Source organism: Loxodonta africana, chromosome 1 (assembly GCF_030014295.1).
Source record: "Loxodonta africana isolate mLoxAfr1 chromosome 1, mLoxAfr1.hap2, whole genome shotgun sequence".
Classification (NCBI taxonomy): domain Eukaryota; kingdom Metazoa; phylum Chordata; class Mammalia; order Proboscidea; family Elephantidae; genus Loxodonta; species Loxodonta africana.
In genome coordinates this window covers 77,437,650-77,457,396 of record NC_087342.1, presented here as the reverse complement: position 1 = coordinate 77,457,396, position 19,747 = coordinate 77,437,650, and the positions used below count along the sequence as shown (strand labels likewise).

Here is a 19,747-nt window from a genome sequence, read left to right as displayed (position 1 = left end):
GTATAAATATCTATATAAAGAGATTTATACTAAGGAAATGGCTCACGTGGTTATAGAGGTTGGAACGTCCTAAGTACATGGGTCAGGATAGAGGCTTCTCCAGGTTCATGTAGCCGCAGGAACTGGCAAACCCAAGTACAGCAGGTCAGACAGCCGGGCTCTTGCTGACAGGCTGGTGAAGACCTATGAATCCCAAGTTGAGCCGGCAAGATGGCTAAGCTGCTAGTTCAAGTCTCAAGAACCAGAGATCAGAAGAACAGGAGCCAGCTGCAGGATCCAGAGCAAGCAAAAGTCCTTGAGCCTTGCCGGAGAGTCCACTCACATTCTATGCAGACCATGCCCCTAAGGAAACTCCCTTTCAACTGATTGGCTACTCACAGCAGATCCCATGATGGAGGTGATCACATGATAGCAAATCTCATCATGGAAGTGATCAAATTATCATATGACTGCCAATTACATCATAACTACCAAATCACTGATAATCACGGCCCAGAAAGTTGACACACAACCTTATGATCACAGATGTCCCACAAGCACCATACTTTTCAAACTGAGCCCATCATATTTTTCTTCCTGCTCAGAGACTTCTCCTCCTTCTATGTACCCTTTATCAATAAACAATACTACAATCTATCCAATTGTTTAAGGAAAGAAAACTTGAGAGTCAGCCAGTAGTTTTCCCTCTTCTTTACCTACATGTCCAATTAATCACTAAGCCCTCTTCTGGTTACATTTTTAAAAAATAATTTATTGAAAAAAAATTTTTGTTGTTGTTGAGAGTGTACACAGAAAAACATACACCAATTTAACAGTTTCTTCCTGTAGAATTCAGCGACACTGATTACCTTCTTCTGAGCTGTTCAACCATTCTCACCCTCCTTTTCTGAGTCATTCTTCCCCCATTAACATAAACTCACTGCCCCCTAAGATTCCTATCTAATCTTTTGAGTTGCTATTGTCAATTTGATCCCATACAGATAGATCTTAAAAGAGCATAATGCTCAAGGCAGACATTCTTTACTAGTTAAGCTAAACTGTTGTTTGTTTTTAAGATGACTTCAGGGGATATTTTTGGTTTAAGGTTTAAAGATTATCTCAAGATAATAATTTTGTGAGTTCATCCAGCCTCCATGGCTCCAGAAAGTCTGGATATTGCTTTCTGATACAGGTAGTCCCCGACTATTGACGAGGTTCTCTTCCTATAATGCTGTCGTAAGTTGGCTTTGACTTAAGTCAAATATCTCATTTTTTTTTTTTTTTAGTATTCATTATTATCAATTAATCACTTTTATTATCAGTATTTGATAAATTGGTCTTTGTCTTTGGGGGTTGGCATGAGAACGATAACATCAGCAAATCGTGTGCTGCAATATCGTATGTAGTACATATTACTAAGGATAAGATGTACATAGAGAAACAAAAACAGATGCTTGTAAGTGCAGTACACTGTAACTCGTGTAAGTCATAAGTCGTGGAGTACCTGTATTAGCTTTTGAGAGGCAGAATATCATTATTAAATAAATATAGTTTTTAACATTTACATGACCAATGCACTATTTTAGGCATTCAGAAATAGTGGTGAATAAGAGAGACACAGTCTCTACCCTTAAGGAGCTTTAAATGCAAACCCAGGAACCTTAGAGTTACCCTTGACTCATTCAGTTCGTGGCTAAACCCTGTTGATTGTGACTGTAGCACACTCTTCTCCTTTTCTTCATTCTTATTAATGCTGTGTTATGTATTAATAGGAGTCCTGGTGGTGCAGTGGTTAAGAGCTTGGCTGCTAACTTAAAGGTCAGCAGTTCAAATCCACCAGCTGCTCCTTGGAAAGCTTTGGGGCAGTTCTACTCTGTCGTATAGGGTCGCTATGAGTCAGCACTGACTCGAAGGCAATGGGTTTGATTTGGTTTTATGTATTAATAAGGCTCTCAACATATTTCATCTAGAAAACTGCAATAAACTTCTAATCTATCTTCTTTCCTATAGTCTTCCCCCTTCAATCTTTCCTTCATAAATCCAAAAGAATTATCCGTTTAAAATAAGAACTTTCCCGCTTGCCTTCTTAAAACTTTCCAGTGATTTTAATTCCCTTCAACACAAATTTCAATTTCTTTATCATGGCATGGAAAGTTCTTCATGAACCCCGTCTTACCTTTCTGGCCTTATCGCTTGCTATGACCAATTTCTCACCCCTAGAATTTTTTTGCACACCCTGAAATTTTCTATCTATATTGTTTTTCTTATTTTGGAATTCGCCGACCACTGTATCTAAAGCTTCCCTCTAGACACGCTCTCTCGTATCGCCCTGTTATTATTTTTTCTCTTCATATCACTCACCACCGTGTGGAATGTTGTTGTTTCCTAAAAAAATTTCCTACTTATTAATTTTCTATCCTGCGCAGTAAAATGTAAGCTCCACAAGGGCAAGTAATTTCTTTCTTCTTTTCTTCTCTCCTTTCCTCCTTCCCTCCCTTCCTTTTCCATTGTATGTATAGAATAGTACCTGGCACATGGCACTATTATGTAAGTGCATTTGTATATATATTGTTGAATAAAATTAAGAAAGAAAGAAAAAAATAGATAAGTAAAGGAATAAAGAAAGAAGACACTTATTTAAGGTTCAGGAAGAATTTTTTTGATAACATCAGATAGAAATATGTGCCCTCAATATATAATTTATACTGACTTGTTTGGTTTTCATAACTCTTTCGTGCTTGTACTAATTTGGAGAGTACATGAACTGAATATTATTCATCTTCGTATAAGAAGCCCAGTTTTATGAACAATGATTTATATTTGCCTAAGAAGACAGACAGAATGATTTTTTTTTTGAGGGAGGAACATGTATGACTGTATTATTGGTTCTCTACTCAGCCCCACTGCCTTGTGTCTAAGCCAAAGGAATGGAGAGTCTAGTGGCGGAAACTCAAGGAAATGGAGGGACTTCATTGGAACATGTTTGCAGAGATTAAACAATAAAGTGTGAAACTGAATGGAAGAGAGAGATATTCTACACACTTACCAGCAAACGGAGAAAGGCATTGGCAATTCGGACTCCTGGCATTAGCAGCTGAAGGAATCAATGCCCTGACATTGGCATCACTTTTCTCAAAGCAGTCTCTGGCAGCAAAAAAAAAAGAGAAGAGTGGCCTATATCAAAAAAAAAAAAAAAGGGGGGGGGGAAGGAAAATGGAGGATTCTACCCATGAGAGAGTAGACAGAGTGCTCATGTGAGGCCTTGGGAATTCTCAGAAATAATTAAAGTGATTTCCAGGAGCTGCAGGACTTGTTACAGTATGTAAAATAACAGCCTGCTGCTGCTGACCGCTCTTGGGTGGAGAGGCTGGTATGGTCTCTGGAATAACAGGGTAGAGCTGTATTACATCGCTTGGCACAGCTCCTGTCACATAGCGGGCACTCAAAAAGTTTAGAAGGATTAGAGACAGTTGAAGATGCTTTGAAGATACTTTGAATGCAAAACCAGAAACACCAGTGCATCAGAGTGGTGGCAGTGGTGATGGCAGTAGGTAAAGACATTACCCTTTCCCTTCAATTTTCCGGAAAGTAAAATTTTTCATTGTTGGAAACATGATAAAACAAACAGAAGTACTTGAAATCAGCTGAATAAAATGTATAGCTGCTTAAAAAAATGATAATTTTTTTCATCAAGGTAGAAAAACATGAAGACAAGATTCACTACTATCCTCAGTAGTAAAGTCACTCCTGAGGCTCATCCATCAGCCAAAGATTAGACAGGCCCATAAAACAAAATGAGACTAAATGGGCAAACCAGCCTCGGGCCAAGGACCAGAAGGCAGGAGTGGACAGAAAAGCTGGTAATGAGGAACCAAAAGTTGAGAGCGGGAGAGTGTTGACATGTCAGGGGGTTGACAACCAATGTCACGAAACAATATATGTATTAAATGTTTAATGTGAGACTAATTTGCTCTGTAAACCTTCCCCTAAAGTACAATAAAAAAAAAAGATTTACCACAATCGAGTAATCTATATCACACTAAATATTTCCATATTTTGGTAATCCTTACAAGAACTCTGTCATATAGGTCACATATCCCCATTATACAGACACTGAGCTTTAGGAGAGTTATGATCTCAATTAATATTTCTTGATTTGAAAGTTAGTCTTCATTTCACTAAGCCATCAGATTATCTGCGATTTCACACCTTGTTCTCCTGTTAATTAATTAACTCCACAAATGGTTACTAGGCACCTACTATATGTAAGGCAATGCCTGGTGACCTTGTGTGGGGCTTACACTTGTCTTGCTTGTTTAAGTAAAAACAGGCCTTCTCCTTGTTTCTCCAAGCCTATTTACTTCCCCTTGTGCTTACCGGGTTTTCATATCAGGAACCATCTGGGCAGAGACTTTGCTTCCGAGTCTTACTCAGAAATAATGGCAAAAATAAAAAAGTAAAAATTTTGTCTTCCAGAATGTACAGGAATAAGGATGAGTTGATCCCTGGGAATGGTGTATCTGGTGCAGTGACCACAGAACTCCCCACACTGAAATTTATAACTATTTTGCAGCTCCTGGGAGCTCTATGTTGACAAGCTTCCTCAATTCCAGCAATAATTACTTCATGCCCCCTCATGGGTTTCCCCACTGCAACCCTAGGGATAATGTTCCAAGTAGAAAATTCCTCCAAAAGATTAAAAGATTTAAAAGATATGGAAGGTTTTCACAGGATTCCAAAAAGATTTGTTACATAGGTCTCTCTCACTCTTCCCAACTCCAAAAGGCTCCAAAACAACAAAAATAAGCACTACATTGGTAACAAATAACCTTTTCAGGAATGGGTTATTTCTTCCTTAGCAGAATTCGTGCATTCTCCAAATATGGGTTTACCTTCTCTGCCTGTAGCATTTGGAAACCCTGATAGCATAGTGGTTAAGTGCTACAGCTGCTAACCAAAAGGTCGGCAGTTCGAATCTGCCAGGTGCTCCTTGGAAACTCTACGGGGCAGTTCTACTCTGTCCTATAGGGTCGCTATGAGTTGGAATCGACTCCACAGCAGTGGGTTTGGTTTGGTTTCTGTAGCATTCTGCGTGTAATACCATCCTAGGACTTACAAATGCCTGCTTTATCAACAGTTTCTCAGATCCAAGACCCATTTTGTGGCAAAGGAGATGAGACAATGGGCACAGGACCACAGAAATCACAAGACTTACCATACACTCCATCACCTAGAAGCATCCAGCCAACAACAGTGGAATGGCCTCTCAAAGGCTAATACGCTGATATGCCAGCTTAGGGCTAAGTCTCAGAGTATTTGGGATGCTGTACTCCCAGATGCTGTATATGCATAAAGCAAATGGCTAATATACAGTAACCCCAATTACTATGTAGAATGGTTTGTCCCCAACTGCTTTGATGTATGGGTTAAAGAGCCAAAGGGTGTGAGTTAGTTTTCCTTTTTTTATGTGTAACAAACCACCCTAAAGCTTAGTGGCTTAAGACATCAATCATTTATTATTAACAGTTACTTGAGCCAGCAATTTGTGCTAAGCCTGGTAGACTTTCAGGCTGGACACACTCATATGCCTGCAGTGAGCTGATGCATCAATTTGGGCCTGACTGGTTTAGGGTGGCAATAGTTAGGATGGCGTCTGTGTGTGTGTGTGTGTGTGTGTGTGTATTTGGTCCTCTAGGGTGGCCTGGACTTGTTCATCTGGTGAAGGGAGGTTTCTGAGAGAGCAAGCAGAAATATTCAAATCCTTTTGAGGCCTATGCTTAAAACTGGCATCATGTCGCTTTCACTGCATTTTAGTATCCAAAGTAAGTCACAAGACCAATCCAGTCTCAAGGGGTGGGGAAAAGACTCTGTGTCCTGTTATTTCTCATCCTTGTTATTCTAGGCTTTGCCACATTTGAGGTCATGACTGTACAGAGGAGAATGTTTCTATCAGGGAACACAAAAATGGTTTCACTGAACTTGAAACTGTGACTACTGCCTGGTCACTCTGGGTTTCTCATGCAAATGTACCAACTGGCAAAGAAATTTGTTACTATACTGGTAGAGTATAATTGACCTTGATTACCATAAGGATCTAGGGGTGCTGCTAAATATGAGGTAGTGGTGTTGTTAGCTGCTGTTGAATTGGCCCCGGACTCATGTTGACCCTATTTACTCACAATGGGATCAGATCATAATGACCCATTTTCATTGGCTGATTTTTGGAAGTAGAATGGCCAGGCCTTCCGTAGTTTGTCTTAGTCTGGAAGCTCTGCTGAAACCTGCTCGGTTTCACAGCAACATGCAAACCCTCACTGACAGACCAGTGGTGGATAAGCTTGTGGTGCATTGGCTGGGAATGGAACCCGGTTTCCCACATCAAAGGTGAGAATTCTACCTGTGAACCACCACTGTCAACCATATGAAGTCAGGAAGGAGTGCATCTGGAACCCAGAGCATTACTATAAGAGTAAGGCAAGTAAAGACATAGTTGCCTTGATGATAAATGTCTGGACCACCTCCCCAGCCAAGCAACACAGGCTAGACAAAGTGATGGCTGAAGAGAAATGAAATCCATCATGGGTATACAGCATCTGAATAGCTGTAGTGGTCAGATTAAAGCATTTCCACTAATTCTCTTGCATTAAGATTTTATAGAGGTTGTGCTGGCAGTCACCTTGAAGTGGACTCTGTTTTTGGGTATACACAAGGGGATCTTAGTGATGCCAGGGGTAGACTGTTTCAAACCCTACCAGAATACCTTTTCAGATTGTTGGGGCTTCACATTGCTAGTTTAGTCACCACTGCAGGGAATAGTTCTGTGAGCTTTAGTTACATTTAGGTGCAACCTGACAGTGCCTCAGCTTGGGCTTGTGCTGTGGACCTTTTACTTCTCTCCCAGAAATCTCTAATGCTATGGCAGTATGGTAGGGGCACAACAGGAACCTGCTTGGTGCTCATATAATTACAACGTGTAAGTGTGGAATAGTGAACACCCCACGGAGAGAAAATTTGACCAATGGGAGATGGGAGCTTTCTTTTGGGATAGATGGTCCCAAGACATACTTCAGGTGTATACATGAAATCAAGCAACCAATCACTTCATACTGGTGGCGGACTCAATGACACATCCTTGACAGGCTCACTTTCCTTCTATGTTTGTTCTTGTGCTTTTACTCCTCATCTTGAACCACATCTCCAATGAGGCATTTGTGCTTAAGCCTTTGTCTCAAGCTCTGTATTCTGGAATACCTAGGTTAAGCCAAAGGATCTCAGCGGCCTATAAAAATAACATTGATTATAAATATAAATTATGGTGTTATTGCACATAAAAGATACATTTGTAGCCACAAGAATGGAGGTGATCACATAAGGAGAGATTTTAGAGTAAGAAGAAGAGGTGTAAGGAAGACTTGAGGCTCTTCAACATTTAATGATTGTGTAGTAAAGGATTATAAGACCCTAAATAGTATCGGGAGGAAAAGCCTATTTGTAAAATTACAGCTAAGCCACTGTAACAAAGAGAACCTGCAAATATAGTAGTTTAAAGAAGATAGTTTTTCTTTCTCTTTTTCTCTCTCTTTCAAATAACAAATTTGCTTGTAAAGAATTGTGGAGCATTTCTGCTTCATTTTGTCAACCAGGGACCCAGGTTCATTCCGTCTTATCGTGCTACCATCTCCTTGAGCGTCATCCTCATCTGCATGGTCAAGCTGGTTGTAGACAGAAAATTGTATATATTTTATGATTCTATTTTTGTGGCAGATTTATATGACATTCTGGAAAAGGCAATGCTGTAGTGATAGAAAAAAAATCAGTGGTTGTTAGGGTTTGGAAGAAATGTTGACTACATAGGAGGCGTACGGGAGAATTTTTGAAGTAATGGCACTAAAGTGGTGGATACTAGATTATATGGGTTTATCAGAATCCATAGAACAAGTACGTCATGAAGAGTGAACTTTACTGTGTCCAAATTTGGAAAAATCAACAAGGATCTCGGTGAATCTCTGGATGGAATGCAAAAGGTGATAAATTAATTTAACTATCACAAATGTATGATATAACATCACCAAAGGGGACACATTCGTGAAACTTCCAGTTTTCCTTTTGTTATTGATTTCTAATTTCTTTCCATTTTGGACAGAGAAAATACTTTGATTTCAATCTTTTAAAATTTGTTGAGACTTTTTTGTAACTTAGCACATTGCCTACCCGTGAAGCCTAGTTGGTTTAGTGTTGTTGACATCTTCTATTTCCTGTTGAGCTTCTATTTGTTCTGTTCACTATTGAAAGTAGGATGTTAAACTCTCCAACTATTGTTGTTTGATTGACTGTTTCTCCCTTCATTTCTGTCCATTTTTGCTTCATGTATTTTGGTGCTCTGTTAATAAGTGCATAAATGTTCATAACTGTTATATCTTTCTGATATTTTGACCATTTAATCATTATAAAATATCCCTCTTTATCTTTAATAACTTTGCTTGTTTGTCTTAAAGGCTATTTTCTAAGATTAGTATTGCCACATCAGCTTTCTTTTGGTTGCTGTTTACATGGTATATCTTTTTCCATCCTTTTACTTTCAGTCTATTTGCATCTTTAAATCTAAAGTGTGTCTTGTTGGAGAGCATAATATTGTATCATGTTTTTATTTCTAATCTGATAATCACAGCCTTTTTATTGGATTGTTTAATCCATTCACACTTAATGTTATTATTGTTATTGCATAAAACAAGAACCCACCCCTACACACCCTTCTAATGCTTCTTTAATTTAATGTAATTTTTTTTTGTTCTTCCGCTTACACTTTAGAATTAGCTTAGCAAGTTCAGTGAAAAGCTGCATTTTAACTTTTGTTGATCTTATATGGAAATCATAGATAATTTAAGAAGAATGATCACTTTTTGATATTGATTCTTTGTATCCATGTACATGATATGTTCTTTTCATTTATTTTCATCTTCTTTAGTGATCTTAGATGAAATTTTGTAATGTTTGAAATAAAAAAAATAGTATTCTGTCATATTTATTTCTTTACCTTATTTTTTGTCTCTGTTATAAAAGTTATTTTATTTTGAATTAAACAATTAACAATTTCTTTGTAATTAAATGGGTTTTTGTATAAGTAAATATATTTTCATGGTTTAAAAATAAAACAAAAAATTAGTGGGGTGGGGATGAAAAAACACTTAATAGATAAGTGGTAACTTTGGTAAAGGGTAAGACAATACACAATACTGAGGAAGCCACCACAACCTGTACAAGGCAAGGCCATGGTAGCTCCATAGACATATCCAAACTCCCTGAGTGATCAAATTGCTGGGCTGAAGGCTGTGGGGACCGTGTTCTCAGGGAACATGTAGCTCAATTGGCATAACAGAGCTCAAAAAGAACATGTTCTACATTCTACTTTGGTGAGTAGTGTCTGGGGTCTTAAAAGCCTGTGAGCGGCCATCTAGGATACTCCACTGGGCTTACCCCTTCAGGAGGAGCAAGGAAGAATGAAGAAAACTAAAGACATAAGGGAAAGATGAGTCCAAAGGACTAATGGACCACATCTACCACAGCCTCCACCAGACTGAGTCCAGTACAACTAGATGGTGCCCGGCTACCACCACTGACTGCTCTGACAGGGATCACAATAGAGGGTCCCAGACAGGGCTGGAGAAAAATGTAGAACAAAATTCAAACTCAAAAAGAAACCCTGAGAGTATGGCCCTCAGACACCTCTTCAGCTCAGTAATGAGGCTACTCCTGAGTTTCACCCTTCAGCCAAAGATTGAACAGTCCCATGGAACGAAACAAGACTAAAGGGGCACACCAGCCCTGGGGCGGGGACTGGAAGGTAGGAGAAAACAGGACAGCTGGTAATAGGGACTCCAGGGTTGAGAAGGAAGAGTGTTGACATACCGTGGAGTTGTTAACCAATGGCATGCAACAATGTGTGTACTGTTTGATGAGAAACTAGTTTGTTCTGTAAACCTTCATCTAAAGTTCAATAAAAAAAATTAAAAAAAATAAATAGAAAAAAAAAACAACAAAACAAAAAATGAGAAGGCATATGGTCAAAATTTTTTCCTCCTACCCTGTCCCTCTTCCACTCAATTCCAGTTCTTGTCCCGGGTAACCACTGTTATTAGCTTGCTGAATATCTTTCTAGTGATATGTTGTGCAACCCCAAGCAAACATGATTATATACATTTTTTGTTTTACCCCAAAGGTAGGATGCTATATACTGTTTCCACTGTTTTTTTCCAAAATTATATTCTGGATTTCTTTCTAGGTAAGTACAAATACAACTTCTCCATTTATTGTCACAATTGCAGCATGCTCCATTGTATGGCTGTACCATAATTTTCTAAACTTGTTTCCTGTTGTTGATGGGCATGTGGATTTTACTTTGTTTCTTCCAAACTGTCCTGCAATGAATAGGGTTGTACACATGACATTTCATACATATCCAATTATACTTGAAGAGTAAATTCTCAAAAGTCAAATTGCTGAGTCAAAGGGAACATGCAGTTATATCTAGAACTCCCCTATTTCTCCCTCTCATCTCTTGTCAGTTTGTAATGATAGTAATTGTATCAATTTACGCTCTGATAATACGTGAGACGCATATTCACCAATGTCTCACTACAGAAAGTATTATGAAATCATGAATTTTAAAAAATCTTATAGGTGTTTCACAGTAATTTCAATTTGTTTTACTTTAATGACTGATACTGAGTATTTATTTGTATGTTAGGAGTCATCTTTATTCACTTTCTTAGAACTACCAGTTAATATTTTTGCCATTTTTCTGTTAGGTATTGGTCTTTTCCTTATCCTTTTCTGGGAGTTTCTTACTCTAGTGTTCTGACTTTGATGTGAGTTGAAATATGTTCTGCTGTTTTACATTTTTTCTTTTGATGTCTTTGCCATGTAGAAGTATTTTTTGGCATTTTTAGCTTTTATGTGTTGAATCTGTGATCTTTTTGGTATATGACATCTGGATTTTGAGTATAAACAAATATTCCTCTGCTTCATCTTTGTACATGTCATGTTTTATCATTTTTACATTTAAGTTTTTGCTTCATTTATTATTTTTTGGCTATAAGGAATGAATAATGGACCTATTTTTCTCAAATAAAGTATCCAGTTGTCCCCACGCCATTTATTAAATAGCATATTTTCCCTTTGTGTAATTTTCTACCTTTTTCTTATACTAAAATCCTGTCCATTAGTGCATCAATTTCTAGACTTTCTATTCTGGTCTATTGTTTTGTTTTGTCAAAAGTCAGTCAGTGCTACACTACCACTGGGATTGTACAATGTTTTAATATTTGATAGTTATCGTTGTTCTTTATCTTGTTGCTCCTGCTTGTTTAGGTATTTCTCATATAAAATTTTAGTACCTCTTTCTAGATTTTAAAATGTTGATAATTTTTTGGAGTACGTTACATTTATAAGCTAATTTAGGGAGAATTGACCATATTTATGGTGGTATGAAGGAACCTGGTGGTGCATTGTTTAAGTGCTCAAATGGTAACTGAAAAGTTGGTGGTTTGAACCTACCAACTTCTCTGTGGGAGAAACGTGTGGCCATCTGCTTGTATAAAGATTTACAGCCTTGGAATCCTTATGGGGCAGTTGTACTTGGTCAACTGCGATGATTCGAAATCAGCTTGAAGGCAAAAGGATTAGGTTTTATTTTATGGTGGATTTTGGTAGCTTTTATTCAAGTGTTCTTTTGTTTCCTGCAGTATTGGCCTAACAATTTCTTCATATTTATCTGGGACATTTCTTAAGATTGCTACTATTTATTTATTTATTTTTATTATGGCAAATTATATTCACATGTGTCTTAAATCTGAACCATCCTTGCATTCTTAGAACATACCTCACTAGTTCATGATGTATTAGCCTCTTTAAGTGCTGTAGGATCCTTTTGCTAGTAGTATATTTATATTTTTTACACGTGGATTTATGAGTGGGATTTTGTTTTTGTTTAATTGTGTCTAATATTTGCCAGATTTTGATAACAATATGATTGCTTATTTGAATATACTTTGTAAACTTTCTATGCTCTGATAACTATTTAAGGTTTGGTAGTACTCCCCTATGAAAGCTTGAGGTCTGATACTTTTTGGGTGTAAGTTATTTGAGAATTGAATTTGCTCTATAGAAATCGGTCTGTTTAAATTTTATATTTCCTCTAGGGTCAGTTTTGATAAATATACTTTTCTGGGAAATTACCCATTTTGTTTATATTTCTAAATTAATTTGCATAGATCTAAATGAAGCATTTTAGTCTTGTGTTTCTTCAAATTTTCTCTGTTTCTGTACATATTTTCTCATAAGAGTTATTTAAGAGAGAATTAAAAACATTTTGAGTAGAGGGCTGTTGGTTTTTAATTTTCTTGCATTATATTCAGAGAATGTTATCTAACCGCTGTTGCATTTTGGGTTGCAAGAAATGCATACTCTGAGATGAGATTGACATGCAGGAAGATTTTAGGGGACAATATTGGGATTGATACTGTTGAGGAAGTAAAGGTAGCAACTTTGGGCAGAACTTGGGCTGTGATATAATCACAACGAAAGTTTTATCTGGAACAAAACTTGGCTCATGGAACTAGGATGGCCCTTCAGAGTTGCCTTGATTTGGGTCAAGGGGGTTGGGTTATTCTGTCCCCTCAAGAGTCCAGTCCTTGGATTCAACTTGCCCCTTTTTGTTGTTTGCCATCGAGTCGATTCTGACGTACGGTGACTTTATTTGACATGGTTGAACTGCCCCACAGGGTTTCCAAGGCTGTAATCATTATGGAAGCATATTGACACATCTTTCTCCTATGGCATGGCTGGTGGGCTTGAACCACTGACCTTTTGGTTAGCAGCTGAGTGCTTAGCCACTGTGCCACGAGGGCTCTTTAACTTGCCTTTAGGGAGGGTTTATGAGATTGGGCCAGCAAACTCTTCTCAGCTGAGGGCAATATCTCAAGGGGGCAGACAGTGAGGGCTGTTAGAGAGGGCTACAAGCTGGCAATACTCCAGCAGCTGGAGGAATAAGCACTTCAGTACGAAAAGAAGATTTGGGAAGCACAGTGTGGTGCTCAGTACAGGACAAAATTTGAGATATTCTTTTTTTTTTCCTTTCAGTTTTCCTTGTTCTATGGTAACAGCATGTGCTCCGTGTTTGCCCAGTCAGATACAGCTACCCTGCAATTTGAATCAAGAATCAGTGCTACAGTGATCTAGAGGCAGTAGAAAATCTTCTGGTGGTGGTGGCAGTGGCATACATGTCCAGTTTATGAGTCAACAGGGGAAGCAGGCTAGCATGGGCATCCAGTGTCCAGGGCAGGTAGAATGAGTGGGGCAAGCAGTCAGTCCTAAGATGGCTTTGTTTGTTGTTTTAGCTGCAGTCTGATTGTGGGTCTCCAAGCCTGGTTCTTTAGCAGTTCAAGGAATTCTATAAACTACTCATTATTCTTTCATTATATTCAATTTCTGCCTTATTGAGAATTGGTTTTTGTTGCTTGCAACTTGTTCTAACAAAGTTCAAGGTCACTGACAAAGGACACACACAGAGGCACTGCATGGGGCAACAGTTTATTCACATAAAGAACAAACAGAGCTAGGTCAGTTTCAATTGTGGTCACCAGTCTCCCCTGGCTAGGGAGTCACTTTTGTGGCCAGTCTAGGCAGATATTCTGTGCACACCCCTCTGTATATAGAAGTGGGGTTGGCCAGGGGCCAAATGGTACCCATGAATGAGGAGGACAGAGAAAGTTACCGTGTGCTCAGAAGAGGAAGGAAGGCTTTCCTGAAAAGGAGAAGGGACTGGGAGAGAGACAGTGACCCAACTCCTAGCCTCTTTATCAGGAATGTTCTGGTTCCAAAGCCTGTGCTTAGGCAGCTTGGATGGGAGACTTGGAAGCAGACCATATTCCCAACACAACTAAAATATCTGACACATACAGAGATCTTTCAAGAAATAGGGAATTGGATTCTGATCTGGTCCTTACACGATCTAACAAATTTTTGTTATGCCTTTCATCAGAGAAGAGTAAAAACTACAAATGCAATTTCTAGCAGGGTTCCTCATCACAAACAAACAAACAAATAAACAAACAAACATCTAGAGTAAGAATCCTTTTTATCTCTCTTCACCTGTGTCTGTTTATCTCTCTTACAGGGCAGAGTAGAACTGCCCCATAGGGTTCAAGGAGCAGCTGGTGGATTTGAACTGCCGATCATTTTGGTTAGCAGCCTCGCTCTTAACCGCTGTGCCACCAGGGCTCCAGTTATGTATGACATGACTTGAAAATGACTTTTCCAAGTTTGGGAAATATTTTGGAGGCATGTCTTAAAATATACTACATAATGCCATATGAAAAAATGTACTTTGTAGTGCTCTGGAGAGACTGCGGACACAAAAAACAGCCATTTAAATCAGATATGAGCTCCAAATCAACAGTCACAAAGGCATGGGCTTTAAATTGCTGGTGTGGTGTTTCTAATATAGGCAACTCTATGCATGTTTCAGAGTGAATAGCAATACAGATTTTTAAATGATGATTAATAACCTCTCAGGCAATTGTTTGTAGGCTAGCATGAATATTTATATAGATACGATTTTAGAGATAGATATGTACATAGACATAGATATAAATTGTGCTTTTTACACAAGGAAAAAACGAGACAGGTTACTAGAAATATGTACAATAAAATTATAAAACACAAATAAATATAAAAGATCAGGGAGAGCTATAACTACCCAGCCTCACTCCCACCAGTTCTAATACAGATCACTCAATCCATTCAGACTAATTTTTTCAATACACACCATGCCCCTTCTTACCTACAAACCTTCCTCAGGTGTTTTGAATGCTCTCTTTATTGCTGTGTAAAACCCATCCAAGGTTCAAGAGCCAGATTGTCTTCCCTGAAGCATTCCTTGACCTCTTCAGCCGTCACCAATCTCTGCTTCCTTTGACCTTGCCTTGCAGTTGCGGTTTGAACATTTGATTTCATAGTAACTTTATTCTCTAGTGTTTTTCATGTATGACAGTGTGGTCATCTACTCCATCCTACTCCAGGAGAAGGACAGTCCTGGGGCCGGCCTCTATTCTGCACTCCCTCTGACTTATTCCTGTGTTTACATGAGCGTCATCTGATGTCTTAACAATTCATTCAAATGTTGGTTTAATGTTTTTATTGTAGTTTAAGGGACTTCACATATAAATATTTACCCACATTGATAACCTCCGAGTGCTCACACGGATAAGGGCTGTGATTATATCACCCCCAGAGTTTAGGTTATACCAAGTTCAACGAGGTACTTAATAACTGCTTTGTAATTACGTAATTATGATGAGAATGAGAACGATGATCTCGTTAAGATTTGCTCTTGTTGAACTCCTCAGCCAGTACAAATCACTGGGAGAAGATTTTTCTGTGGTCTAGGACCTTCTTTAAAGCTCCCTTCAGTTCATTGTTCCTTAGACTGTAAATGAAGGGATTCAGTACAGGGGCTACCACAATAAAAATTACTGATGCCACTAAGTCTTTGTCAGTTGAATGATTGGATATGGGAGTCATATAGATCTTTGTGATTGCTCCATAGAAAAGAATGACCAAGGTAAGGTGGGATCCACAGGTGGAGAAAGCCTTGAGTTTTCCTTGGGCAGAAGGGATTTTCATCACAGCAGAGATGATGTGGGCATAGGATGCCAGGATACACCCTAAAGGTACCACAAAGAGCAGCCCCACCACAGTCAGAACCATCAACTGATTAAGGCTGGTGTCAGAACAGGATAGAGGGAGAAGAGAGTTGATATCACAGAAGAAATGATGGATGACATTGTTAGAGCAGAAGTGCATACGGGCCATCATAAGGGTGTGCAAGAGGGGGTTCAAAGTGGCAATGACCCAGGGAATAGCCACCAGGCAGGCACAAAGGCTCTGGGTCATAATAGTGGAGTAATGCAAAGGGTGACAGATGGCCACATAACGGTCATATGCCATCACTGTGAGCAGAAAATTGTCCATGTTGGTAAACATTATACTGAAGTACATCTGAACCAGGCAGGCAGGATAGGATATGGACTGAGTCTGTGTTTGGATATTCAGCAACATCTTGGGAACTGTAGTTGAAGAGAGACAGAGGTCTACCAAGGACAGATTGGCAAGGAAAAAATACATGGGTATGTGCAGGTGATGGTCTGAGGCAATAGCCATCAAGATGAGCAAGTTCCCCAACAGTCCTGTTAGGTAGAGACACAGGAAAAGTGCTAAGAACAACGCCTGATGCCTTGGCCAATTGGAGAAGCCCAGGAGGAGAAATTCGGAGACACTCGTTTGGTTTCCATTTTCCATTGCTTTGATATATCTGCATAAAACTCAGAGGATGAAATATTTTTGTCACAAAAACTTTTCCCTTTATATTTTTTATATACTCACCTACTCTAGTCCCACTTGTTAGATATTCTGTCTTTAGGCCATTATACCTCCTTTTGCATGCTCTCTCAAGCCTCGCTGAACTTCAGCTATGTCTTTTCAACTCATCAGGTGTCTTTGCCTGTATTTTCCCTTACTGATACTGCACCTCATCCAAGATGTCTATGGGATCTGTATACGTCTTCCTTCAGTAGGCGGACATTGTCTTTCTTCTTATAAAGTTGACACCAGTGCTTGCATATCCTGCATTGTGTGTGGTTGCCTGACTGTCAACTATGTGTTGGACCATGTAATGAGTCTGACACACTGAGTCCATGGCAAGCATTGATATTTAAATGAGAAAATTTGTCCAGATATTTGTCCAAGTACATATGAACCATCCTGGTTAGAAAGCAATCAGACACATACCACATTGAATTCATTAAATGGGGGTATACTATCCTAACTCTGTAAGATTCAAATTAAAAATATATGAGCTTACTTTGTATATTTAAAAAGGTAAGCCTCCAAAAATAAATTACAGGAAGATTATGAGCAACATAGGAAAATATTTACAAACAAGTTTAAAATCGGAACACAGAAAGTATAATAGATTACATAATATGTATAAATACATGTCTGCCACCTTCTAAAACAAGAATTTCCCCATTTCCCTTCTTAAAGCCTTCCAGTGAGTTTTCATTCCCTTCAATCCAATTCCAAATTCTTTATCATGGCATGCAAGTTTCTTCACGAATCCTTTCTTACCTTTCTAGCCTTATCTCTTGCTATGATTAGTTTCTCACCCTTAGAATTTTCTGGCACACACTGCAATTTTATGTCTATATAGCTTTTCTCCTTCTGGAATTTTCTGACCACTGTATATAAAGATTCCTTCCAAAAACTCTAGCACATTGCCCTGTTTTTTGTCTTCATGTCACTGACCACCATGTGGAATGTACTTGTTTCCTAAAAATATTTCCCACTTATTAGTTTTCTAACTTTCACCAGTAAAATGTAAGCTCCATGGGGTAGGAAATTTGTCTTTTGTTGCTGTGAGTCGGAATCAACTCAATGGCACTGAATATCTTACCTCTTATCATTTTATACACGATATAGGCATATCTCAGAGATATTGCAGGTTCAGTTCCAGACCACTGCAATAAAGTGAATATTGCAATAAAACAAGTCACATGAATTTTTTTGGTTTAGTCTATTAAGCATGCAATAGCATTATGTCTAAAAAAACAAAGTACATACCTTAATTAAAAAATACTTTATTGCTAAAAAATGCTAACCATCATCTGATCCTTTAGTGAGTTGTAATCTTTTTTGCTGGTGGAGGGTCTTGCCTTGGTGTTGATGGCTGCTGACTGATCAGGGTGGTTTCCTGAAGGTTGGAGTGGCTGTGGCAATTTCTTAAAATAAGACAATAATGAAGTTTGCCCCATTGATTGACTCTTCCTTTCATGAAAGGTTTCTCTGCAGCATGCGATGCTGTTTGGTAGCGTTTTACTCACAATATAGCTTCTTTCAAAATGGAGCCAATTCTCTCAAACTCTGTCACTGCTTTATCAATTATGTAAAATTCTCAATCATTTCTTGTCACAACGTCTTCATCAGGAGCAGATTCCATCTCAAGAAACCACTTTCTTTGCTCGTCCATAAGAAACAACTCTTCATGTGTTAAAGTTTTGTCATGAGATTGCCACAATTCAGTCACACCTTCAGGCTCCACTTCTAATTCTAATTATCTTGCTATTTTCACCACATTTGCAGTTACTTCCTTCACTGAAGTCTTGAGGGTTGGAATGAACTTCTTCCAAATTCCTGTTAATGTTGATATTTTGACTTCCTCCCATAAATCATGAATGTTCTTAATGGCACCTAGAATGGTGAATCCTTCCCAGAAGATTTTCAATTTACTTTGCCCAGATCCATCAGAGAAATCACCAGCTATGGGTTTCCAAGGAGCTATATAGCCTTATGAAATGTATTTCTTTTTTTTTACAGAAAGTAAATCTATTTATTGTGAGTTGGCTTTCTGATTCAAAAAGTTGAAGGGATGAGTATGTTGTTTTTGCCTTTTTTCTTTCTGCCACTTAAATGCTTTTTTTTTTTATTAACTTTTATTAAGCTTCAAGTGAACGTTTACAAATCCAATCAGTCTGTCACATATAAGTTTACATACATCTTACTCCGTACCCCCACTTCGTCTCCCCCTGTTGAGTCAGGCCTTTCAGTCTCTCCTTTCGTGACAAATTTGCCAGCTTCCCTCTCTCTCTATCCTCCCATCCCCCCTCCAGACAAGAGTTGCCAACACATTCTCAAGTGTGCACCTGATATAATTAGCTCACTCTTCATCAGCATCTCTCTCCCACCTGCTGACCAGTCCCTTTCATGTCTGATGAATTGTCTTTGGGCATGATTCCCGTCCTGTGCCAACAGAAGGTCTGGGGAGCATGGCCGCCGGGATTCCTCTAGTCTCAGTCAGACCATTAAGTATGGTCTTTTTATGAGAATTTGGGGTCTGCATCCCACTGATCTCCTGTTCCCTCAGGAGTTCTCTGTTGTGCTCCCTGTCAGGGCAGTCATCGGTTGTGGCCGGGCACCAACTAGTTCTTCTGCTCTCAGGATGATGTAGGTCTCTAGTTCATGTGGCCCTTTCTGGCTCTTGGGCTCTTAGTTGTTGTGTGACCTTGGTGTTCTTCATTTTCCTTTGCTCCAGGTGGGTTGAGACCAATTGATGCATCTTAGATGGCCGTTCGTTAGCATTTAAGACCCCAGATGCCACATGAAATGTATTTCTTAAATAATAAGATTGAAAGTTGAAATTACTCCTTGATCCATAACCTGCAGAATGGATGCTGTGTTAGCAGGCAGGAAAACAACATCAATCTCCATCAAAGCTCTTGGGTGACTAGGTGCATTGTCAATGGGCAGTAATATTTTGAAAGGAATCCTTTTCTGGGCAGTAGATCTCAACAGTGGTCTTAAAATATTCAGTAAACCAAGTTGTAAACAGATGTGCTGTCATCCAGACTTTTCTTCCACTTACAGAGCACAGACAGAGTAGATGTAGCATAATTCTTAAGGGTCCTAGAATTTTCAGAATGGTAAATGAGCATTGGCTTTCACTTAAAGTCACAGGTGCATTAGTCCCTAACAAAAGTCAGCCTGTCCTTTGAAGCTTTGAAGCCTGACATGGACTTCTCCTCTCTAGCTATGAAAGGTCTAGGTGGCATCTTCTTCCAGTATAAGGCTGTTTCATCTACACTGAAAATCTGTTGTCTAGTGTAGGCACCTTCAGCAGTTATCTTAGCTAGATCTTCTGGATAACCTGCTGCAGCTT

General features: G+C 38.9%; 1 protein-coding gene across 1 annotated transcript; it reads right to left on the bottom strand.

Moving 5' to 3' along the window:
* Positions 1-15,393: 15,393 nt before the first annotated feature.
* LOC100665952 (putative olfactory receptor 1F12P) lies at positions 15,394-16,335 on the bottom strand. The gene has a single exon (XM_003423429.2). It carries the CDS (start codon positions 16,333-16,335, stop codon positions 15,394-15,396), a length of 942 nt encoding a protein of 313 aa, XP_003423477.2.
* Positions 16,336-19,747: the final 3,412 nt, after the last annotated feature.